The sequence below is a fragment of the Gopherus flavomarginatus genome, chromosome 5 (assembly GCF_025201925.1).
Source record: "Gopherus flavomarginatus isolate rGopFla2 chromosome 5, rGopFla2.mat.asm, whole genome shotgun sequence".
Taxonomy (NCBI): domain Eukaryota; kingdom Metazoa; phylum Chordata; order Testudines; family Testudinidae; genus Gopherus; species Gopherus flavomarginatus.
This window is the reverse complement of record NC_066621.1, coordinates 97,332,450-97,357,833: the sequence shown is the minus strand read 5'-3', so window position 1 is coordinate 97,357,833 and position 25,384 is coordinate 97,332,450. Positions and strand designations below refer to the sequence as shown.

The following is a 25,384-nucleotide window of genomic DNA, read 5'->3' as shown; positions in this document are numbered from 1 at the left end:
CCCTGCGTCATTCACTCCACATATTTCAACTTCTGCAAGAAACTGAGGCTAGAGTCTTACAGACAACTGTCTCCTTCACTGCATAACCCTGATTAATCCCAGGAGTACAGTCCATCCTGTGCATTGCATGAGACTTTGGGTCCTGTGGAAAAAAATAGTGTAAGATCATGTAATTAACAGCTATACATATGCAAAAGAGAAGCAAATTAGTTTCCCATGCAACATTAATTCTGACATTTAGGTGCTTGACTTTGCAACCTTTACATCCTTTTAATGTAGTTTTATGTGTGTAAATATAAAAAAATGTTTCTGTAGTGACCCAGTTACTTCAAATAAAGGGAGGAGTATATTGCATTTGATTGATGCTAACTGGGTCTACTTGTTTGTTTCCAGGATGGTGAACACAGGGGAAAGGCTGTCAGAACTGTTTCAAATTTGCAGTTAATTTGAAAGAATTTACAGACGTGCCTGTTATCATAATGGAGAAACAACAGATTGTGTTGGGTAACCGGGACAGTGGGACAGTGTCTGGTGCAGCACCTGCTTTTTTTGTCATCTTGAAACAGCAGCAGGGAAATGGTAAAGCTGATCAAGGAATTCTAGTAGCAAACCGGGATGCCTGTACTCTTACCAGTAGTGTGTCAACTCCAGTAAAATCCAAAGTAAAGACTTGCCTTCCAGCTGATTGTACCTCAGGTAGCATCACTGTCACCCTGGACAACAACAGCATGTGGAATGAGTTCTACCATCGCAGCACAGAGATGATTCTGACCAAACAGGGGAGGCGTATGTTCCCATACTGTCGGTACTGGATTACAGGCCTAGATTCCAATCTGAAATACATCCTAGTCATGGATATCTCTCCTGTGGACAATCACCGCTATAAATGGAATGGTCGCTGGTGGGAGCCTAGTGGGAAGGCAGAACCCCATGTTCTGGGACGGGTATTTATTCATCCAGAATCACCCTCCACTGGTCAGTACTGGATGCACCAGCCGGTATCCTTCTACAAACTCAAGCTTACCAACAATACTCTGGACCAAGAAGGTCACATCATATTGCATTCTATGCACCGCTATCTGCCGCGCCTTCACCTGGTACCTGCAGACAAAGCCACAGAGGTTATCCAGCTGAATGGTCCTGATGTACACACCTTCACCTTCCCACAGACAGAGTTCTTTGCAGTGACAGCCTATCAGAACATCCAGATTACCCAGCTAAAGATAGATTACAACCCTTTTGCTAAAGGATTCAGAGATGATGGACTGAACAGTAGACCTCAGCGTGATGTGAAGCAAAATAGTAGCTCAGAGCATGAAGGAGGTAGTGTTTCCAGCTCTCCCAGCAATCGTGGCCGACATACTGAAACCGATGGATTAGAGTCACAGCAGAGAGATCGAGATTCTTCATTTAGTGCTCAGAATCCATCAGACATTGATTTGGAGAAAGAATCCTTTAATGCAGAACGGGACTTCCTGGATTTCCTGGATGCAGACCTGCCTGTTAGTGATATGCCCAGGTTAAAACAAGAGGTATCTGAAAGGTAGGAGTACATTTCAATTTTTGTCTATTGGGGGCTGGGTTGGGCTGGACTCCCAGTAAAATGTCAAATGGTGTGTTTTTTGGCAGTGGGGGTGGGAGGGAAGATGGATTTACAACCAGAGTTTGGTTGAAGTGATGTTTCAGAACACTTTGGGTTTACAGAAGGTCTTTTTTTCTCATACATGGACATCCTTCTGCTGGACTGCTGCAGTCCTGCACTTTGACTCATTTACTGTGACTATTGAGAGAGAAGCTGGGGGATCACTGTTCCCCACAACAAATACATTTAGAGGGTGAAAATTTCATCTCATGAACTGCAAGGAACTTTAAATAGATCTGATTACTGAAAATCTGAGCCTACAGATCTTCCATTTAGGGCAGTTTGAGGCACTTGTGTGCTGAATCTACTCTTCTTCCAACTCCCATAAAGCATGTGTATTCATCGGTCTTACCTAGCGTACCACCCTCTGACACCTTCCACTGGCTTCTCTCAGCAATGTAGCAAAGCAGTTTAGCCCATACTGCCAGATGACCTGTACCAAGTGAATCTCTGTGTTCTTAACAGTTCCCATTATATGTGCGTGTGTTAGTACAGCCTAGTGAAGTACAGCTTTTTGCTGTATCTTTCACTGGTTTCCCTAAGTAATGCAGCAGAACGGTCTACACATACTGTCAGTCTGCCTGTGTCAGCATATTATTGACATAGCTGGCACCTGCAAGATGAAATATACCTGATTTTCTCTCCTCCCAGATTTCTTGGCATATATGCCAGAGGCTGGGCTGCCACCTTACTGGGATTGCTGCCAGTTCTCTGCCTATCAGTGCAGCAGAGAGTAGCTAATAGCTCATATCACTAGTTCACCAGTGAAATTAAATAAAATAACTGTATTTCTATAGTGAAAGATCACTATTAAGGAAAAAATTGTCCCACATGTGGCATAGCTGTAAAGCCACTGCAGCAGCACCTACTACACACAGTGCCTTTTGTAACCAGAAGAGATTCCCAAACATCAGTGCTCCTTCCATAATTTCAGCTTTAGCAGAAGATGTTCCTCAGTCCCTTCAAGGTGGTCGTTGATCTGGGCAGCAACGAATAACTGTAGAAGTGATAGTTTTCTAACCCCATAAGGCCACCTGAACCCTGCAGCAGTAATACCTCATGAGAATGTTGGAATCACGCGAGGACCAAGGGGATTATTACTATCTTTATTTTGCAACTTCTTCTAGCTTTAAGGCAGGACAAATAAGAGTTTCTCCTAAATTTCTCATGTATTCATGAACAGAAGGCAGAAGTCTCCTAAGGAGAACCTCTAGGTCAAGAGACCTGTATCCCAACTAATTCTTTAAAGTAAGAGAACTCTAATTTTTAAAAGCACCTGTGACCAAACTGGGAAGGTGTTGGTCTAATGTGTTCCTTATTGTCATGTTTTTGTTGCTTTATTTTCAATATCACCTTTCAGAAATTCAGATTTTAAAAAAAAATAAACTAATCTTGTGAAAAGTATTCTCAAAAGTGATCCCTCCTCTTTAGCCTGGGCCACTATCAGTCCCAAAAGATTTTGTTTAGAACTTGGAGCAGGTGTCTTTGGAAAAATGTTATAAGTTTATAAGACGCCCCAATCTTGCAGCTGGACACATGTAGGCACAAGGGGCTTTACTGAGTTCTTTCTTTTTTGGGGTTGGAGGAATGTCCTGCATAATTTTAGGGAAAACTACTTTATCTTGTCTAAATGGCTACCCCCAAAAAAAAAAACCTAAGAAATTTAAGGTCCCTAAAACCAACAAGATCTTTCTTATGGTTCTGTCATTCTTGCTCTTTACAACTTGACAAAAATTAGTTAGTGATTTGGAGATATTCTCAAAGGATTTGTTCAAAATGAACAATTTGCTTCCTCAATCGGGGATGATAAAAAAAAAACCTTGTATCAAATGTACAGATGAACAAAAAGCAGTTCTTCCAAATATCTTGTTTTTTGGAGTCAGGAATTTTTTTTTCAGCTCTGTAGGACAAAGATCGACACAGGTACTCCTTCAATGACAGATCATGTAAATTTGTTGACTTAGGACACCTTAACTCTTAAGAGAAAATCAAACACTTTCCTTTCTTTCAGAACAGTTGTCATCTCAGACCCAAAACATACTAAAAATTCCTACAAAAGGGGATACTGTACTAGACTATACAGTGTTTTCCTCTTTTATCCTCTGTGCTAGTACATTTCTATTAAAAACTAAACACGCTATATATATATATAATATTTTTGTAACCATAGTCCTAGTGCTACTCTCAGAACGTTGTCCAGGTATTTTCTTTAAGTTTTAGTATCCACCTTCTACACAGGAATGACAGTCTCCGTTCACTCTCTCACTTCTGGAACCAAAATTTAGAACTAGAAATATTCCATAACTCATTCAAGAAATGGCTCCACTATCTTTTTTTATGCTCTATAGGTATCAAGAATCTTGCATTGCCTTTTCCATTAAATCTGTTCATCATTCTCATGACCTGCAGTTAAGGGGAAACACTGTCTATCAATCACTGTCAATCATTTTTTGTAGTTTATTGTTGGCTGTGCAGAAATGGCATGTGTTATGGCTGTTAGGACTTTGTGTGTGTGTAATAATATATATTCCAAGATGTTGCATTTCTTAAAAGGCATAATTTTAACTCAAACTAATTAATGGATTTCCTTGTAAATTTTCAAAAAATTCCTCAGTACTTAAAAAAGTGAGTGATTTGGGAAGGAAAGGGTATGTATTTTTTTTAATACATAACAGAGGTTGAATATTTTCTTTTAAGTGTGAAATGTAATTCAGTCTTAACTATGGTGCCATGATGAACACCTTCATAATTTCTCTTATTGACTAGACTATAGAAGGAGTATCATATTTTGCTAAATTTAATGGAGTCTTAGTTTCACAATCAAAGAAGTACACTGTAAGGAAGGATCTATTTTACAACATTGTAACTAGCTATTAATTCCACATTTTTTAAAACTTCTTGTTTCTCAGGCCTTGTCTACACGAGAAAGTTGTAGTGACTTAATTAAATCTGCTTAGAAACGGATTCAATTAAATCAGTGCAACACCCCTCTTATGGATGCTCTTATTTTGTTTTAAGAATGCCTTACTGCGATTTAAGTTGTTGATCCCATATCAACATAAGCTAAACCGATATAAGGTATACTTAAACTGATATAGTATACCGCAGGATGTTACCACTGATTTACTTAAATCAGTTTCAAAAGCTTTCTTTCTTGCCACTTCCCTGTTCAAGGTCGGTGACTTTATAGCTTTCTTCCAAAACTCATGATCATATGCCAGGCTGTTGTGCAGATTGGTCTCTCTGAGGTCCGTTGATATCCAGCCCACATACCAAGTCCCTGATCTCCCCCTTGGTTGTCCTCTGTCCACAGTCATTCCAAAAGCCATTTTACTGATATATCTCTCAGGTATCTGCTTCATATGACCATTCTAAGGTAGCCCAGCCTCCCTCAATTGGAGCACCCGCGTTAGGCTCCTTACAACCACTTTTTTTTTTTAAACACATCTTGACCACCTCAACATTTTTGTTTTTGAGGTGGGGAGCATACTGATTTCCTTTTTTGTGGCTAGCCTGGTATCTGTTTTGTATGTTAAGATGGATCTAAATCAGTTTGTAAAGCGATTTAGTATAAATAAGGCTTTGGTTTTCAAATCAGTCTCTCACTGGTGATACATTGTAAAATGTTTTAAGTCTATTCAGATACCATCAGTACACTTTTAACTTTAATTGCTGTGTGATATATTAAAAAAATCACAAGAAGAAAGTATTTGCAGACATTTTTGTTTCTGAGAAGAATTGGAATGCTATTTTAGAAGGTTACCCTAATGAACCATCCTTATGGAGAATTTTGATCATGTTTTTGAAGTTCATTTATTGCTGCATTTCATGTTTGCACAAGAATTCTCTCATTCTTCCAAGGCATTGGGAGTCTCAAATATGTGTCCCGTACATTTCTTTATGTCAATGGTCTCCAAACTATGGGGCATGCCCCCCTAGGGAAGGAATGGAGGAATGTTCAGGCTGGGGGCACATTGCAGCCCAGGCCAGTCCCCACAGGTGGCGGAGAGGGAACACCACCCCGCTGTGCTCTGGCCTCATCCCCAGTTGCAGCCTCTGACCCCTGTGCTCTGTTCCCGACCCTGCTGCCTCCTGGCCCAGCTCTGGTGAGCGGGGGAGCATGGAGAAGGCCGGGAGGTGGGAGTGAGTGACCCTGAAAAGTTTGGGGACCACTGCTTTGATTTGATATTGTATCTATATGATTATAATTTAAATTTATTATAATGAGTAAAAAATTTAGTTATATCAAGGGTGTTTCAGGAAGGAGAATTTTACTCAATTAAAAGTGGTGTATATTCAGATCTCCATGAATGAAGTGCTCAAGACTTGAAAAATAACAGCAACTAACTAAAGTACTAAGCCTATGAGCCCAGATGCCACCATACCTCCCCTTCCCCAAAAAAACCCTCCCCCCAAAATCATGGCCATGAATTTTAAAGAAATAAAGCAATAATGTAGGGGTATTTTACTGTGCATAACTATTGCCAGTCAACTTCTCATCTAACAAACTTCAAAATGTAATTTACTCTGTGTCTTGCGTTTTTGATGTACTGTCTCTCTGCTTTGTGGCTTTACTGCCCTCTGCCATTCCTATTTTGGATTATGTTGTATCTCTTTTTGCATTGTTCAGAAAGTGTGTTTTTGCTTCTCTCTCCTTCCATCCCCTTAAATCTTTTCCTCTGTTTCTCTGCATTTTGGGGTTTTTTTTAATACTTTAGATTTTTCTGACTTTCCTTGTCCACAAATATCTCTCTTTTAAAAAATGTAATCCTTCCATTTTATTCTTTCCTCTCTCTCTCTCCTTCCCTAAAAAGAGAGAGGTTTATCTAATTCAGTTTATGTAACTCATAGTGTTTATGGACAATAGCTACTGCTAAATATATTAAGGAACAGTTGACTATTAATTTTCCTTTTCAGTGGATTTACCATCCCAATTAAAGTTTAGCATTGTGCTCTTTCCCATATTAGTATGGGAAACCTGAAAATCTACTAGACCAGAGGTTCTCAAACTTGGTCCACAAGCTCCATTCAGGTGGTCTGCAGATAGTTCCTTCTAAGGTTTGTGCCTGGGCAGCTGCACATGAAGGAATAAAGGGCTGCCCACCTAATTAGTGGAGCCGGGCAAGCGTGGCTCCTAATTAGGTGCCTGGATCCTGGAGAAGATGCACATGCAAGGGGAGGTGATGGCCTTGGGGAAGATAGGGGGTAGGTGGGAGGGGACAGTGGGATGAGAAGAGTGGATAGGGGGAAATTGGGATGTGCAGGACTGTGGGGGCCAGAGAAAGAGGCGACTTTCTCCATCTCCAGGGCTGTGGCTGACAGGGAGAGAACCCCCTCTTTCCTAGCCCCAGCTTGGGGGCTGCTGCAGCGGGGGAGAAAGGGAGAGACTCCCCCTTCCTAGCCCAGCTCGGCGGCTGCCACGGTTGGGGAGAGGCTACTGATATTAAAATATGAGTTGTGTGCTTTTATTTGTAGAACAAAAAAAGTTAATTATTACGTTTTTATATAGCACTTTTATCCAAAGTGCTTTACAATAGTTAGTAACGGTACCAACAACTTTTTGAAAGATCATTAAGTGGTCCGCCAAGACCCTCAGCAATTTTCAAGTGGTCCTTGGGGGGAAAAAAAAAGTTTAAGAACCACTGTACTAGACTTTAAAATTCCTGGTAAAGTAGCATGTCATGAGGCTCACTTAAAGTGGGACATTGTCTGAATACAGAAAACAATACTGTCTTGTGGTCAGCTGATATATATACACACACACACACCTGGTATTGGATAATCTCAAACTGTTGAGCAAATCTGGAAGCCAGTTTCTCTAGTAGTTCCACAATACTAGTTGCTAGATTGTCAGCAACTGAAGCAGTTTTCTGTGATCCCAAAAAGATGGTAAGAGGGCAAACTTGCATGGTCCAGCTTCTTAACAGAAACCTTTGATTCTTCTGATAGCCATATGTATGTTAGATATTGATTTAATCGATTTTACAAAGTAAGGAACAAATTGAAATTATTTAAATGTTGTAAGAAGTTTATCTTGCTCCACCCTGCTAAATAAAGACTTTTGAGTCATTTGAACTTAAGACAATTGATCATATGCTTATTGCTGGTTTGATGCCTCCACTATAGCAGAGCTCCTCTAATCCTGCTCCAGTTTTCTATGATCCCTGCCCCACAGAGTTTACAATCTAATGACACTCTAGCAAGTAGTATTGTGGAACTACTAGAGAAACTGGCTTCCAGATTCTCCTGATGAAGTGAGGCTGAGTACTTCACTCTTAGTGTTTTCTAGTCAGTTAGCTAAAAAGGGTATGGTTGTGTTTGTTTTGTTCCGTTCCATCTTATATCTAAGAATCTTAACGCAGAAGGTCAGATGAATCCTTTTCTGCCTAGAAAGCCCACAGATTTTTATCTTGTCCTTGATGTTGAGGGGTTATTGGGTGAAACTTTAGGTCACCTACCGATAGATAGGGCCCTACCAAATTCATGGCCATGAAAAACACATCATTGACCATGAAATCTGGTCTTCTCCCATGAAATTCGGTCTTTTGTGTGCTTTTACTCTATACCATACATTTCATAGGGGAGACCAGTGTTTCTCAAATTGGGGGTTCTGACCCAAAAGGGAGTTGCAGGGGAGTCACAATATTATTTTAGGGTGGTTGTGGTATTGCCACCATTACTTCTGCGCTGCCTTCAGAACTCGGCGGCTGGAAAGCGGCAGCTGTTGGCCAGGCGCCCAGCTCTGAAGGAAGCGCCCCGCTAGCAGTAGCGCAGAGTAAGGGTAGCAGTACTATACCATGCCACCCTTTACATTTGCTGGTGAGAGCTCTGCCTTCAGAGCTGGGCTCCTGGCCAGTTGCTGCTGCACTCCAGCTGCCCAGCTTTGAAGGCAGTGCTGCCGCCAGCATCAGTGCAGAAGTAAGAGTGGCAGTACTACAACCCCTCCGCCCCACGGTAACCTTGTGACACACACTCCCAACTCCTTTTTGGGTTAGGACCCCTAAAATTACAACACCATGAAATTTCAGATTTAAATAGCTGAAATCTTGAAATTTATTATTTTAAAAATCCTATGGCCATGAAATTGACCAAAATGGACAGTGAATTTGGTAGGGCCCTACTATATGCTTGCTTCTGAAATTCCAGCTATCATTCTCTGATCTGTAGTGAAGGGGTGGGGAACCCACTTCTATCTCCACATTATATTTTTCAGGTGCATTGCTTCTCCATGGCTGGCTGCCAAATTTTGATAGCGTTAGCAAAACTGAAGGGAAGCAACCAATATTTACCTCCCAGAACAGCCTATTTATAAGAGTGAAATTGCATCTGCAGTTGGAGTTCTCTAATGTCTGGCCAAGTTTTGTTTTCACTGATACCATTTCAACTCCGACTAAGTCAGTTGACATCAGTGGAGTTACTCTGAAATTACACTGGAGTAATTGAGAGCAGAATCTGGCTCAGTGGCTTCCATATGTGTGGGGAGATTTCGTATGGGACATGTTAGAATACCAGTTATTTTTAAATATGATTCTGATATGAGAGAAGAGAGTCCTGCTACCTAAAATAAGAAATCATCATATTCTCTGGAGCCTATATGAGGAAAAAACATGAGATGGCATAATAATGTTTCTTGAATGCAAATTATTACCCTAAAAATGAAAGCTTGTTCTAACTAGCAGCAGTTGCTTTCAAGTCACTGTCAAGCTCAGCTGACCTCAGTGTTGTTCCAAAGTCCCTTCTGAAAGAGGGCTGAGAATTTTATAGGGGGCAATGTCCTGTGTGACAAAGTTCCTCCTCTACCTTGGTGGGTACTGCTCTTATTAGCGGATTTGCTCGCCTCACAGATTTAACCTGTGGGTCAGGAAACAGCACAGAGACCTTCCCCTCTGGTAGAAGCCACAGTGCAGTTCAGTTCCTCCTGTGTTTGATGAGGAGTTGGGAGGTTTGGGGGGAACCTGGACCTGCTCTCTACTCCAAGTTCCAGCCGAGGGCCCTGTGGGCTGCAGCTGTCTAGAGTGCCTCCTGGTACAGTTGCACGACAGCTGTAACTCCCTAGGCTACTTCCCATGGCCTCCTCCCAACACCTTCTTTGGCCTCACTACCAGACCTTCCTCCTGGTGTCTGATAATGCTTGTACTTCTCAGTCCTCCAGCAGTATGCTACTTACTGTCAGCTTCTTGCATGCTTCTTGCTCCCAGTTCCACAAACACACACTTACTTTCTCTCCTCTGTCTCCCTTTGGCCTGACTGGAGTGAGCCCTTTTATAGCATCAGAGGGGCCTTAATTAGAGTCAGGTGCTTAACACCTCACTTGACTCTTAGCAGGTTAATTGGAGTCAGGTGTTGTCATTAGCCTGAAGCAGCCCCTGCTCTGTCAGTCAGGGAACAGAAAACTGCTTATCCAATGGCCAGTATGTCTTCCTTGTACTACTTTGTTATGCCCAACTGTCCTGGGTCTATCACACTTGCTAAAGTAGTATCTTCCTACTGTGATAATCATTTATTGTGCAGTACTGAGGAATCTGTTTTAGGGAAGGAAAATGCAATTGATATGACAAGATATCTTCTGATTTTTGAATTTTGTATCTTTCATCTGTGTGGTAAAGTTCTTCTTTATTTTCTCCAGTCCCATCGCTAGCAGTTATGAAAGCAGCTCCCGGGTAGCATCCCCGTTGGACCCAAATGGACACTTCAATGTAGTCATTAAAGAGGAGCCAATAGATGACTATGATTATGGATCAAGTGTGTGCATCGAAGGAATAACTGTGAAGCAGGAAGACACAGATGAGGAAACAGATGAATATTCCAATAGCGATGATGATCCCATACTAGAGAAACAACTGAGAAAACACAGTGAGATGGACAGAAAAGATGCAGGAATCAGGCCCACCAAACGAATGCTGGCCAACCCTTCAGGTGTTGCCAAAGCCAAAATGTTAAAATTGGATAGTGGGAAGATGCCTGTAGTCTATTTAGAGCCCTGTGCAGTCACCAAGAGCACGGTAAAGATCTCTGAGCTGCCACAGACCATGCTTTCCTCTTGTAAGAAGGATAAATCCCCAGTGAGTGCAATATTGGACTCCTTTCCTGTTTGTTTTGAAAATCATAAGGACTCTTGCTTAGACACAGTCATGGAAACTGAGGAAGTAGCTGTGAAAAAACAGTTATCTGGAAACAAAGTGCCACAGAAGTACTGTTCCATCAAAGAGTCACCATGGACCATATCTAAATCATCTAGTTTCAAGTTTGGGAGCTCTACAGGAGGCCCCTTTTCAGCCAAAGATGTTGCTGGAAGAAAAAAAGCAGGTGTACTAAGGAATCCCATGTCCCAGAAGGGTTCTGGTACTAATCAAAATCCTATGTCATCAGGCCCAAGTAGAAGAGGAAGGCCACGAAAGCTAAAGATCTCCAAGGCTGGACGACCCCCTAAAAACATAGGGAAGAATGTAATGACAAACAAGAATGCCTCCCTGGGATCAGGGAGTATCCTTCCAGATGTTAAGCCAGATCTTGAGGATGTGGATGGAGTCCTCTTTGTGTCCTTTGCATCCAAGGTAAATCACTCTTTCTTCCATGTCCTCAATAAAACTTAATATGCTCAAAAAGAGCAGTGGCTTAACTTAGCTTCTCAGTGGTCACAAGCTGAAAATAATACATTTCTCCTTTGGAATCCCTGAAAAAGTTATTTTAAAAATTTGTAGTTGTAGCACTGTCTGCGTTTGCTGCCTTCATAGCACTCTTGGTTCTCACTGGCTCAGAGAGAATGAGTGATTGGGATCTGGAGTTTGGTGCATAGTTATGTAAAGCATTATTATTAGGCCAGTCTAATAGCCATATCATTAAAACAGGTTATCTAGCTTGTGTCAAGATGAACATTTGAGTTTAAAGCATTTTACATTTATGTGAGGCTCTTTTTGCATGTAGGAAGCTCTTGACATTCACACTGTTGATAGAGTTGGAGGAGAAGAATCACAGAATCTGCAGACTTCCTTACTAGCTACAAGCGATCCAGGTAACACTCAACTTTTTTTTTTTTTTTTTTTTTTAAAAGATGGGTGGAATTTGTGTGGTTTGGCCTTGATAAAAGAAGTTGTAAGGACACAGTGGGAGATAATTATTTAAATAAACAGTGTATCAGAATTTTGCATAGCATGTGCTGTCTCATTGCATACACAATAATACCTTTCATTCTCTGAGCAGGTTGTCGAGCAAGAATACGCTTGTTGGAGAAAGAACTCTTGGAAGATCTGAAGTCCTTGAGGCATAAGCAAGTGATACATCCTAGTCTCCAGGAAGGTATATGTGTAAAGCTCTCTGGAGCAGGAATTGTTTCCTACTGTGTTTTAATACTGTGCCTACCACAGTGGGGACCTGAGTTTGGCTGGTTCTTCAAGTATGTTTCACTGTGGATCCCACTGTAGGTGCCCATGTGAATGGAATCAGAGACTTTTGAACAGAAGTGTCTGATGTGGCCACTGATGCTTCCTTTTGTGTCTGTGTGAGGGCATAAATGGCAGAGGTGCAGCTGCCCTCCTTCAGTTTCCCTTTGCTGCCTGGGGTAGTGAGATTCATTTATTCCAAAACCAGAAGGGAGCAGTCAGTGATGGAGCACTTCAGCCAGAGAACAGTATTCAATTTCCTCAAAGACCACATACTGACACCCTATAGAAAAACATACGGTTACTAGCCCCAGCAGAGACAGAGGACATTATCTTACTCCTAGAGTTAACAGCCAGAGTAATCACAAAGAAAGAGGCCCAAGTGCTCCAGGGGATGCCCATTTCCCAACTCTTTGGCTAACCCACTTCCTTCTTAGAGGCTGTATTACAAGTGGAAAATATTGCCATTCAAACTCTCCATGGCACCAAATATCTTCATGAAGTGTCCAAAGGTAGTAGTAGCACATCTTAGAAGGAAAGACACATCTTAGAAGGAAAGACATTCATGAATACCCTTACCTGGATGATCAGTCGGGATAGGGGTCGGGGGGGGGCGGGGCGCAGATCTCAGCAGGACATGGCAGCAAGCCTGAAATAAGTCGTCTTTATTCTCTCAGCAAGGCCTCTTGGTGAACTACAAAAAATCATCTTATCCCATCACAGACTGAGTTCATAAGAGTATTGAACAACTCGGGTTAGCAAGAGCATACCTTCCAAAGGACAGGTTCCTGTCGATGCAGTTGCTATTACTTAGGTTAGAATTATTCCTGATTGCAATGGTATGGATGTGTCTGGGTCTGCTAGGCCCTATGTAGCAAGCACGTATGTGTTGCTGCTTGCCAGACTTCACCAGTAGTCCCCTCAACTCTGGCTCTGGTGAATCTATTTCCCAGCAATGCACCAGATGAACAAGAAGATTGCAATTTCATCATGTCATCTCGGAACTGAGATAGTGGAAGGAACCCAAAAAAGTGCATGGAAGGGTACTGTTCTTTGCTCCCTCCCTGATCATGACTTTAACCACAGATGTATCAGGGACAGGTTGGAGAGTCCACCTGAGCTGTCTACAAATACAAGGGACCTGATTCCTGAAGACGTGGGACGCTATGTCAGTGTCCTGGAGCTCAGTCCTCAGGCTATCCTGCATGGTCTTCCTATCTCTTCTTCAAAACTATACTGTGCAGATCTTGGCAGATTACATGTATGTGATGCACTGTGTAAACAACCAAGGGAGTGCACATTTGGCCTCCCATCTGTCTGGAAACTGTTAAGCACTGGACAGGGTCACACCAACAAATGATAAACCATTCATTCTTCACCTCTTGGGTGTCATCAACAACCTGGCAGGTAATCTGTTTACCACATGAGTGATCACTGCGGAGGTCTTTTATAGAGCTGATATTCCTTTGTTGGGGGACCCCTATGATAAGCTTGTTTGCCACCAACATCAAGTGCCAGATGATTTGTTCCAGACCAGGCACAAGCCTGGGGTCGCTACTGCATGCTTTCTTTCTGCAGTGATCCCAAGAACTTCTGTATCCCAGGGTAACACTCAAAATCAAACAATACACAGCTATCGTTTTGTTGCCTGTAAAGGTCTGGTGCTGGGGCTCGTCCCTCTCAGGCGCAGCGGGTAGCCAGGGCGCCTCCCTACAGGCAGCAGTCCATGCAGGGCCCAGACCCATCAGCAGGGGCTGAGCTGACACAGGGTCTATAAGCCCGGCCCTGGAGCAGGGGCGGGGCAACAAGCCGTTCAGGCTCAGGGCCCTTCAGCAAGGGCTGAGTAAGTACAGAGTCTATAAGCAGTTCAGGCTCAGACCTTTCAGCAGGGCTGAGCAACACAGTACATAAGCCCAGCCCTTGGGTGGGGCAGGGCAGTAAGCAGGTCACAACTCAGGCCTTCCAGCAGGGCTGAGCGAATACAAAGTCTACAGCCCAGGCCCTTGGGTAGGGCGGGGCAACAAGCAGTTAGGCTCAGGCCTTTCAGCAGGGGCTGAGCAACAAGTTAACAGTATGTAAGCCCAGGCCCTTGGGCAGAGTGGGGCAGCACGCAGTTTAAGCTCAGGCCTTTCAGCAGGGGGCTGAGCAACAAGTGAACGGTAGCAGTCTGTAAAGCCCAAGCCCTGGCTCAGCGGAGCAACAAACCCAGGTAAGGGTCAGACCCTCAAGCAGGGGCTGAACACCGAGTTAAACGGCACAAGAGGCTTCCTCAGGCCAGGGGGAGGGGGAGTCTGCCACCCTTGGAGAGGTGGCAGGGGGGACGCAGGCCCTCCCTCTCCACTGCGTCCCAGCCCGGGGCCCTAGCAGCGGCAAGGGTTCGCTGCAGTCAGTGGGGAATCCTGTCCGCAACACACTGACATTGGTTCAGGGTCCCCTGGAGCCAGACCGGCGTCAGCTTCCCCCGGGCCACTTCCAGTCTCCCCCTCTCTAGGTACCTGTCCTTCGCCGGCGGGTCCCAGACCATGGGTTCCTCAGGATACCGGGCATAGGGAAGGTCAGGCAGCTACTCCGGATACCGAGCGTAGGGAAGCTCAGGCAGCTTCTCCAGATACTGAGCAGGGGGAAGCTCAGGCAGCTCCTCAGGATACCGGGCACGGGGAAGTTCAGGCCAGCGTTCCTCCGGGCATGAAGCAGGTCAGGCCAGCGCTCCTCCAGGTAGTGTGCACGGGGCAGGCTGGGCCCGGCGGGAGCTCGGGCACCAGCGTCTGTCCTCTCTGGCATTCCGGGGGGCGGGGACAGGCTGCGCTGGCTCTGCCCACGGAGGCATCTGTTCTGGCTCGTCCCTCTCAGGCGCGGCGGGGAGCCAGGGCGCCTCCCTACACACACAGCCCCTCAAGACTGGCTCCCAGGCAACGGGGCCAGGCTCGTCCATACCTCCCAGGCGAGAAAGGAAGTCCGCGTTGGCGTGGTCCTTCCCAGCCCTGTGGCAGACGGTGAGGGCATGTGGCTGCAGGGCCAAGTACCACCACTGGAGTTGCATGTTGTGGTCCTTCATGCGGCACAACCATTGAAGGGCGGAGTGGTCAGTGACCAAGGTGAACGGGGCCCCAAGGAGGTAGTAACGCAGGGCGTCACAGGCCCACTTCGCCGCGAGGGCTTCCTTTTTGACCACTGCATAGTTTTTCTCTCTGGGGAACAGCTTCCGGCTGATGTAGAGGACCGGATGCTCCTCCCCATCCACCTCCTGTGAGAGGACAGCTCCAAGTCCTACCTCTGACACGTCTGTCTGCAGGATGAATGGTCGATTGAAGTCAGGGCTAAATAAGACCGGCTTACTGCAGAGGCTTGCCTTAAGTGACTGGAACACCTCGTCACATTCGGGGGTCCAGCGTACTTGTCGCGGGCTGTCCTTGGTGAGGAGTCTCATCACGGGGGCGGCCATCGCTGCGAACGGGGGAATGAACCATCGATGATATCCCACCAGCCCCAAAAACCGGCGGACTTGGCGTTTCGTGGTTGGCGGTGGACAGGCTGCGATGGCCTGAACCTTGTTCACGAGAGGTTTCACTTGCCCATTTCCGATGGTATACCCCAAATAGGTGGTCTCACGCCAGCTGATGCAGCACTTCTTAGGGTTGGCCGTTAACCCGGCCACCCGCAGGGACCTTAGGACTGCGGCGACCTTTTCTAGGTGGGTTTTCCAGTGCCGACTGTAGATGACTACATCATCTAGATAGGCTGCAGCGTAGTCCTGATGCGGTTGGAGGAGGCGGTCCATCAAACGCTGAAACGTGGCGGGTGCCCCATAAAGGCTGAAAGGCATCCGCGTGAATTGGTATAGGCCGGTCGGAGTGGCGAACGCGGTCTTTTCCCTGGAGGCTGGTTCCAGGGGGATCTGCCAATATCCCTTGCTTAAATCCAGGGTGGTGATATAGCAGGCCTCTCCTAACCGGGCCAGCAGCTCATCTATTCGAGGCATGGGATAGGCGTCGACTTGGAGATGGCGTTAATGCGCCTAAAGTCAATACAAAACCATTGGAAGCCATTGGGCTTTGGCACCAGGACGACTGGGCTATGCCACTCGCTTTGCGAAGGTTCGATCTCTCCTAAGTCTAGCATAGCCCGCACTTCCTCGTCAATGATCCACTTCCGGTGATACGGCAGGGGCCTGATCACGGCCCGGATCACCACCACCGGCTCAGTCTGAATTTGATGATATACCAGGGAGGTATATCCCGGCTGGGCCGTAAAGGTATGGGGGAATGCTGGAAGGAGGCAGCGGGTTTGCTCGAGCTGTTCTTCCGTCAGCGTCTCCCCAAGCTGGGGTCCCTCAGGGTCTTCAGTAGGGTTTACCTGGGGCCTGAGATCGGGTTCCGGTGGATAGGGATTGATCAACAGACTTCTTGTTCCCGCCAGGGCTTGAGGAGGTTGACGCGGTACCGCTGGACCTTTTTCCGCCGGTTAGGCTGACGAATCTCATAAGTAACAAGGCCCACCTTTCGAACCACCTAATAAGGGCCCTGCCATCAAGCCAGGATCTTGGACTCACTGGAGGGGAGGAGGAGTAAGACCCGGTCTCCAGGTTGAAAGTCGCGGGTTCGCACATCCCGGTTGTATGTCTGGGCCTGCGTTTCTTGGGCGGCTTTCAAGTTTGCTCGCGCCAGGGTCCCAGCCTGTTTAAGACGTTCCTGGAGCTGGATCACATATTTTAGGAGACCCTAGGTGGGTGATGGGGTTTGCTCCCAGGTTTCCCTCATCAGGTCCAAGAGGCCCCGGGGTCGGCGGCCATACAATAGTTCAAAAGGCGAGAACTTGATTGATGACTGGGGGACCTCTCATACCGCCAAGAGCAAGGGCAAGAGTAGCTGGTCCCATCGGCGGAGGCCCTCCGGGGGGAATTTCCGCAACATGTCCTTCAGGGTTCGATTGAACCTCTCGACCAACCCTTCAGTTTGGAGATGATACACCGATGTCCGCAGCTGCTTGATCCCCAGGAGTCCACACACCTGCTGCAACAGCCGCGAGGTGAAGTTGGTCCCCTAGTCCATGAGGATCTCCTGGAGCAAGCTGACACGGGCGAAGACCTTCACCAGTTCGCCTGCAATGGTGCAGGCGGTGATGTTACAGAGCGGAATCGCTTCGGGGAACCAGGTGGCATAGTCCAGCATCACTAGGATGTACTGGAACCCCGCAACACTCTTGAGGAGGGGTCCCACCAGACCCATGGCCACACGCTCGAAAGGGGTCTCGATTAGTGGCATCGGGACCAGTGGCGCCTTGGGAGTTCTTGCCGGGGCGGTCAACTGGCAATCCGGGCAGGAGTTACAATAGCCCTTTACCTCCCAGTGTATACCCGGCCAAAAGAAGCGTTCCAGTATTCTGGCTAGGGTCTTCTCGGGACCCAGATGCCCGGCAACCAGGACATCATGGGCCAGTTTCATGACCGCCCGTCGATTACATCGGGGCACGAGGAGTTGAGTCCAGGGCTCCCTGGTGTGCGGGTCCCTCTCAACCCGATACAGGTGGTCTTGTCGCAATTCAAAGTGCGGCCACTGGGCTGCCCGACCCGGATCGAGGATGGTCCCATTCACCGCGGCCAGCTGCTCATATGCCCCGCGAAGGGTGGGGTCAGCTCTTTGATCCCGGCAGAAGTCCGTGGGGGCCGAGGGATCCCCCACCTTCCCCGGGAAGCATCCTCCCCATCCTTTATCTCGACGGGAGGGTAAGGTGTTTCCTGCTCGTCCTCTTCAGTTTCTGGGGCCTCCCGCTCATCTTCCCCCGTTTCTGGGCTCTCCCCCTCGAAGGCTGGTACGGGGCCCGGGCCACCTCCAGTATGTTGGCGTAGGAAGGCCGGAAACTCGGGCCAGTCCCAGCGCAGGATCACCAGATATGCCAGCCTGGGTGCGAGCCCTACTACCATCTGTCGGGTAACCCCGTCTATCGTCAGTTGGGCCCGAGCGCTGGGGTAAGGCCGTATGTCGCCGTGGATGCATTGCAGGTGGATTTCCCCCAGGCATGCATCCGCCTGGGGACCTAAGTGTTTGCGGATCAATGTCCGTCCGCAGCCTGAGTTGAGGGCCACGGTTGGGTACCCCTCAGCAACCACGGGCACAGTAATCTTGGCTGTCCGTGGGCGACGAGCACAAGCCTCCCCAGAACAGACTTGGCCAAAGGTGCACTTCAGTCGGGGGCAGTCCCGCTGGAGATGTCCTTCTCGTCACAGGAGAAACCGGGCCCCAGGTCGATTCGTTCCCATTGGGGCCAGGTCCTGGGAGAGTCCCTAGGAGGGCTCCAGCGCATCTTCTGGGGTGCGGGATTCGGGGCTTAGGCCGGCCGCATGGGTGGTGCTGCAGCCTGGGTGGGTATCGTCTTCTTCTCAGGGTTTGGGCGTTCCGTCCCTGGTGGGGTTGCTCGACCAGCTGGGCCCACTGGTGCTTCCGCCGCTAGGAAGTCCTCCATCAGGGTGACAGCGGCGGTCAGTGTTGCCGGTCTATGACGGAGGACCCAGGCCCTTCCTCGCTACGGAAGGATATGGGTGAATTGCTCCAGGATCACCTGCTCTGCTAGCTCCTCTGTCGTTCGATGTTCGGGCTGCAACCACTGCCGGCAGGCCTCCCAGAGTTCCTGGGCCACCATATGAGGCTGGGCCCCGGTGGGGTATGTCAGGCTCCTGAACCGCTGACGGAAAGTCTCCAGACTCACATCGAGGGCGTCCAGGATAGCGGATTTCACATGACTATAGTCCTGGGCGGCCTCGGCAGACAGGCCTCGGTAGACCGCCTGAGCCGTTCCTGTCAGATATGGGGCCAGGATGGAGACCCATTAGTCCGGGCTCCACCCCGCGACGACCGCCACCCACTTGAAGGTGACGAGGAAGGCCTCGAGGTCGTTGCCGGGATCCATCTTTGTCAGCGGGATCGGTGGGCTGGGGCACGGGGCCCCATCGGTGCCTCCCGACTGGGTCCCTCCTTGTGGGGCATGCTCCGCTGCGAGCTGTTGGAGGCATTGCAGCTGGAACTCCTGATGCTGCTTGACCAGGTCCTGGATCAGCTGGTACTGTTGAGTCCCCAGCTGCTTGAGGAGCTGCTGCTGCTGGAGCTGGGCGGCCTGCTGCTCCTCTTGCTGCCGCGACTGAGCCGCTTGCTGCCACTCCTGGTTCTCGGTCAGAAGGGCAACAAGTTGTGACATATCCATCTCGGGGGAGGGAGCTCTCTCTCCCACAGCCCCCCTCTCACCGGAGTTAAGAGTCCATGCCCACATAGTGGGTGGAACTCCCCACTTCTGGTACCACGTGTAAGGGTCCGGTGCTGGGGCTCGTCCCACTCAGGCGCAGCGGGTAGCCAGGGCGCCTCCCTACAGGCAGCAGTCCATGCAGGGCCCAGACCCGTCAGCAGGGGCTGAGCTGACACGGGGTCTATAAGCCCAGCCCTGGAGCAGAGGCGGGGCAACAAGCCGTTCAGGCTTAGGGCCCTTCAGCAAGGGCTGAGTAAGTACAGAGTCTATAAGCAGTTCGGACTCAGACCTTTCAGCAGGGCTGAGCAACACAGTACATAAGCCCAGCCCTTGGGTGGGGCAGGGCAGTAAGCAGCTCACAGCTCAGGCCTTCCAGCAGGGCTGAGCGAATACAAAGTCTACAGCCCAGGCCCTTGGGTAGGGCGGGGCAGCACGCAGTTCAAGCTCAGGCCTTTCAGCAGGGGCTGAGCAACAAGTGAACGGTAGCAGTCTGTAAAGCCCAAGCCCTGGCTCAGCGGGGCAACAAACCCAGGTAAGGGTCAGACCCTCAAGCAGGGGCTGAACACCGAGTTAAACAGCACAAGAGGCTTCCTCAGGCCAGGGGAAGGGGGAGTCTGCCATCCTTGGAGAGGTGGCAGGGGGGACGCAGGCCCTCCCACTCCACTGCGTCCCAGCCCAGGGCCCTAACAGCGGCAAGGGTTCGCTGCAGTCAGTGGGGAATCCTGTCCGCAACACACTGACATTGGTTCAGGGTCCCCTGGAGCCAGACTGGGGTCGGCTTCCCCCGGGCCACTTCCAGTCTCCCCCTTTCTAGGTATCTGTCCTTCGCCGACGTCGTCCGGCGGGTCCCAGACCATGGGTTCCTCAGGATACCAGGCGTAGGGAAGCTCCAGCCGCTCCTCGGGATACCGGACGTAGGGAAGCTCCGGCCACTCCTCGGGATACCGGGCGTAGGGAAGCTCAGGCAGCTCCTCTGGATACCGAGCGTAGGGAAGCTCAGGCAGCTTTTCCGGATACCGGGCACGGGGAAGCTCAGGCAGCTCCTCGGGATACTGGGCACGGGGAAGCTCAGGCCAGCGTTCCTTCGGGTAGTGAGCACGGGGCAGGCGGGAACTCGGGCACCAGCGTCTGTCCTCTCTGGCAGTCTGCGGCCAACTGAGCGCTGAGTCCGGGCTTTTATACTTCCTGTCCCGCCCCTTGACTTCCGGGGGGCGGGGACAGGTGGCGGTGGCTCCGCCCACGGAGGCACCTGTTCTGGCTCGTCCCTCTCAGGCGCGGCTGGGAGCCAGGGCGCCTCAGTACATTGCCCTAATAGCTGAGATGGTTTTGATTGACATACCTCTTACAAATATCCATTCTGTTACCTATCCAGCTCCCAGATTGGCCAGATCTGATCTCACAGCACCATGGCCAGATACTCCATCCAGACCCGAAGTCATTGCATCTGACAGTGTGGTTGTTGCCTGGCTGAGTATTACAGACCAAGGCTGCTCCCTACAGTTACAGGAAATCCTGATATAAAGCAGGAAGAGACTGCCCAGGAAGACTTACTCATCTCAACTGAGGAACCTCTCTGTATGGGCAGCCCAGCATAACCTGGACCTGGTCCAGGCCTCAGTACTAATGATCCTTGACTATCTATTGCACTTAAACAGACTAGCCTTTCATTCAGTTCTGTTAAGATCCACCTTGCATCATTTTCAGCTTGCCATTTACCTGAATTATTTTGCTTGGTCTTTTCTTACTGAACATTATCAAAGTTTTTCAGAAGGCTATTACATACCTACCAACCAGTCTCAGAACCTACTCCTGCCTGGGACTTCAACATAGTCCTCCTTAGATTTATGAAGCCTCTCTTAGACCTCTTCCAGAATGTTCCCTATACTTCCTCACTCCAAAGACAGGCGTCGTAGTGACTATCATTTTGGCTAGAGGAGTGAGTTAGTGCCAGCCACTTATGGCTGAACCTTCCTATACAACATTCCATAGGGATATTGTGGTGCCAAAACTTCACCCAAAATTCATCCCCAAGGTGGTCTTAGAATTTAATCTAAACCAATCTTCTTTCCAAAACCACATTCCACACTGGAAGAAGAGAAGCTGCATATGCTGGATGTGTCCAAACTGTTCGTATGGTCTCCCAGTGTATTTCTGTCAATAGCCAGGCATTCTAAAGGTCAGGCCACCTCTTCACAGAGACTAAGAAATAGATAACACAGTGCAGCTCACTGTGTTACCAGGTGGCTGATGTACTTCTCCCATCCAACATTAAGGCTCCCTCCACCAGATTACAAGCAACATCTTTCTCCTGCTTCAGGAATGTGTTGATATCTGAAATCTGCAAAGCAGCAATGTGGACCCCACACCTTGTCAATCATTTTACTTTGGGCTTAGCAGCGAGGTCTGATGCCAAGCTTGGGAGATCAATTCTTCAGTTACATATATTATTGGATACAGCTGAAATGCCTTATTCCCACCATCCTGAAAGGATATTGCTTGCTGGTCACCTATAGTGGGATCCACTCATACATACTTCAAGATGAGAGAAAGGTTACTTACCCTACTGCAACTGTGGTTCTTTGAGACGTTGTAGTCAGTGTGGATCTCATGACCCATCCTTCATCCCTGCTTTTTGGAATCCTCAGCTGTTACTGGCTTTAGGTTGTGAGGGAACTCAGGGAAGGTGGTGGCCATTGCCTTTTATGCTTTTACACAGGCATGCAACAAGGCACAGGCACACACGTGGCCCTGAAGTACACTGCTATTCAAAGGACTCAGATAGTGTGATTGTGGTACACGTGCAACTGCAGTGGGGTCCACACTTGACTACAACATCTCAAAGAACTATAGTTACTGTAGGGAGAGTAACTCTTCTTTCTCTCGGTATTACCTCAATCCCACCAATGAATAATCTTCAGGATTAATGCAGACTGTCAGTTTCATGAATGTGAGGAAATGAATGTTACACATGAAATAAAGAAAAGATCTTGCTTGGGATTCCTTAATTTGGAGGCTTGAAGAAAACTCTCTGTTCTGTTTTGTTGTTGTTTTTGTTTTTAAATTCATCTCGTCATTTTAATTTTGACATGAATTGATGTATTCTGGGATGAGATGGGGACTTTTCCCCAAACTTGTTCAGTCTGGGGCTTCTCAGAAAAAAAATTCCACAGCACAATATGTACACTTTCAAATTTAAATAATCATGCATATACGAAATATAACTTTTATTACCTAGATCCTAAATTGTTCAGCTGTACGTTTCCAGATGAACCATTTTATTGATCAACTTGTTCACTTAGTATCCCCCTTCTGCTGCTTAAATTGAGAGAGAGGGAATATTATGGTTGGTATACCTTTATTTTATCCCAAACATTGCAAGCTTCCTCAAAGGAAAAGCACATGGGGAATGGAAGGGGATAAGAGTCTAGAAATTCCTTTGTACCTAGTAGCTTGCTCTGTTGACTTATTCTATACAATTGTTACTTCTTTCACTTTGTTTTTCTGCTCAGTTACTAAGGCCTGGTCTACACTGGGGTGGATCGTTATAAGCTACACAGCTTCAGCTACGTGAATAACATAGCTGAAGTTGACGTACATAGATCTACTGCAGTAAGTCGATGGCTGACGCTCTCCCATTGATTCCGCCTGACTCTCCTGCCCTGGTGGAGTACTGGAGTCGACGGGAGAGCACTCAGCAGTCGATTTATCGCATCTAGACTAAATGTGATAAATCAACCCCCGCTGGATTGAGCGCTGCCCCTCGATACAGCGGATAATGTAGACAAGCACTAAGAAAGTTTATTTTTGTACAGTGCTTCTCAAAGTAACAGTATTCCATAATACTTTACAAAAGAATGAGAATTCCATGAATAAGATACTGATTGTGCAGTGACTGAATATGTAAAAACAATAACCATAATCGTTAATTCCATTGTATAGAACTTTTTCTTCCAAAAAACATGTTAGTGTGTGTAAGTAAATTGATATAAAATAAATACGGTATTCAGGAACCACTTCACCCACTACAGCTGTTCAGTGGTGGACAACGACAGTAGGTAACAGTTTTAAAATGAGAAATAAAGAATACTGTGTCCAATTAAAAATTGAGCAATATTTTACACCCAGCTTTTGGATATTAGCACCTGTTTTTGAGATAAGGAAAGTTGCCCAGGAGAACAGAGGTTAACCCTTTCTTCTTTTTCAAAAAGTGCAATGGGATCTTTACATTCTATCCAGGACAGAGAAATGGAAGTGATTTTTCCTTTTTGTCTCATCCCAAGCATATTTTAATAGGGTAGTATGATCTCAGATACTGTAGTATGTAAATTGCATAGGAGTTGAAGTCTGGTGGGAAACTGGAACCCCTGGCCATTCTTTTTTCTGTTTTCAAATCTGTTAAAACACGGAATGAATGCAAACTTTTATACAAGTAATAAAAAATTACTTTAGAAGTTGAGAAATGTATCTTCTTAAAAGATTTGCTGCTTCTTTTTGCTAACATAGTTTGCATGGCTGTGTGATTTTCACTGGTATTTGTTTCTTGCAGTGGGACTGAAGTTGAACTCTGTGGACCCAACAATGAGCATTGACCTGAAATATTTGGGTGTGCAGCTCCCGCTTTCCTACTCAAAAAATTACTCTTTGTGGAACTACCCAAGAGTCGTTCCTGGCTGTTCGGGTAGGTAAACAGTGCTTTCAGAATACATTATTTATTCCTTCAGCATTATTGTTGAGGGTTGGAAGGGGTGGGGTTAGTTGTGTATGTGGAGTAGGTGTTTTAAATAAAGTTGAATATCAGTGACGAGAAGGTAATGCATAGGAATTTTTTGTTTTAATGAGGAATCTTTATATGAAAGCCATGTATCATAAACTTGCTGTTAAATTACTATGTACTTCTTGAACAAGGGGTCTGCTGTGTGACTGTCAGGCTCTGATATTCAGTAATGGCATTGGCATGCAGCTGTACACCTACCTAGTGCACGCACACATGTATGTGTATAAAATTGGGTTTTCCCTAATGGACGCATATAGCCATGAGCGCAAAGAAAATTTCCAGGTTGCATGTATGCGTGGAGTCATTTGTGTATACAGTATTGATGGTATTTCATATAGACCTAACCGCTGAAATTGAGGCCCCAAATGCCCATTCTAAGCCTTTTTTTTCCTGTTACTTTGCTTTAGGGTGCGGTAGTCAGTCAGTTAGACTTCCATGTTATTAGGGGGCTGAGTTAGAAGTGGTGTTGTTCCACGTGTAGAGGATCGTTATTCATTCATGTGTAATGTTGTTTTTGCACCTGGGTTGATAAGGTGAGCCTGGCTTGTTTTCTTTCCAGATTCTGGGTTTCCCTTTGTTTCCAGGACAGGGAAAACGAATGATTTCACCAAGATCAAGGGCTGGCGAGGGAAGTTTCATGGTGCTTCTAGAAATGAAGGTAAGAGGTAGAAAAGAGTGTTTCCTTGTGATGAATGTGGTCCTTTTTCTGTCATAGAAACAGATCCTTTCAGTTTACTTACTGCTTTATTTTAATTATTAGTGAAATTTTTGGAGCAGAAATGGTCATGAGTAAAGAACCCCTGGTTATTGTGATTTCATTGGTACAGATTTCAAAGGTCTGAATGGGATTTTGTGGGAGGGGAGAGATTTTATTTTTCCATTGTTATTTATTCTACTTTAAAATAGGATAGAAGTGTGTTTTTGTTTTTTTTTAATTTTATACAGATGACTGCTGAGAAAAGGCAAAAGCTAACTGAAATAGGTTTGTTATTACTGATCCATTTTGGACTCTATATAAGCAACCCTTGTTTGGAGAAGTGTGGGAACTCTTTATCTTCAGTACTGCTTTAGACTGTCTTTTGGGGGATGAATGGGCAATTTTTTTTAGTATAGTTAAAATTTTAATGGGAGTAGATACTTCATACGTTGAGGGAAACCCAACCTTTGCCTAACAGGAAGCTGCTTTTGGCAACTTGCCAGGATCCAGACAGCTACACTGAATTTAAATAAACTGTAGTTAGACTGCAACCACTTTAATCTTTTTTAATGCAAAGGTGTAGCTTGGGCTACATGTCCTAGTTTGTAGTGCTCCAGATAGGTCTTCATAGTTGCCCATTCAGAGTGAGATGGAACACT

General features: G+C 46.8%; 1 protein-coding gene across 6 annotated transcripts in view; it reads left to right on the top strand.

Moving 5' to 3' along the window:
• Positions 1 to 25,384, top strand: part of MGA (MAX dimerization protein MGA) — a 101,394-nt gene that overhangs the window by 18,556 nt on the left and 57,454 nt on the right. For all 6 annotated transcript variants that reach the window (XM_050954924.1, XM_050954923.1, XM_050954919.1 and 3 more), the window contains exons 2-7: positions 394 to 1,543; positions 10,269 to 11,196; positions 11,567 to 11,654; positions 11,843 to 11,938; positions 23,801 to 23,932; positions 24,588 to 24,686. In XM_050954924.1, coding sequence (XP_050810881.1) covers positions 480 to 1,543; positions 10,269 to 11,196; positions 11,567 to 11,654; positions 11,843 to 11,938; positions 23,801 to 23,932; positions 24,588 to 24,686 — 2,407 coding nt within the window. In that variant the 5' untranslated portion in view covers positions 394 to 479. The remainder of the gene's footprint in view (positions 1 to 393; positions 1,544 to 10,268; positions 11,197 to 11,566; positions 11,655 to 11,842; positions 11,939 to 23,800; positions 23,933 to 24,587; positions 24,687 to 25,384) is intronic.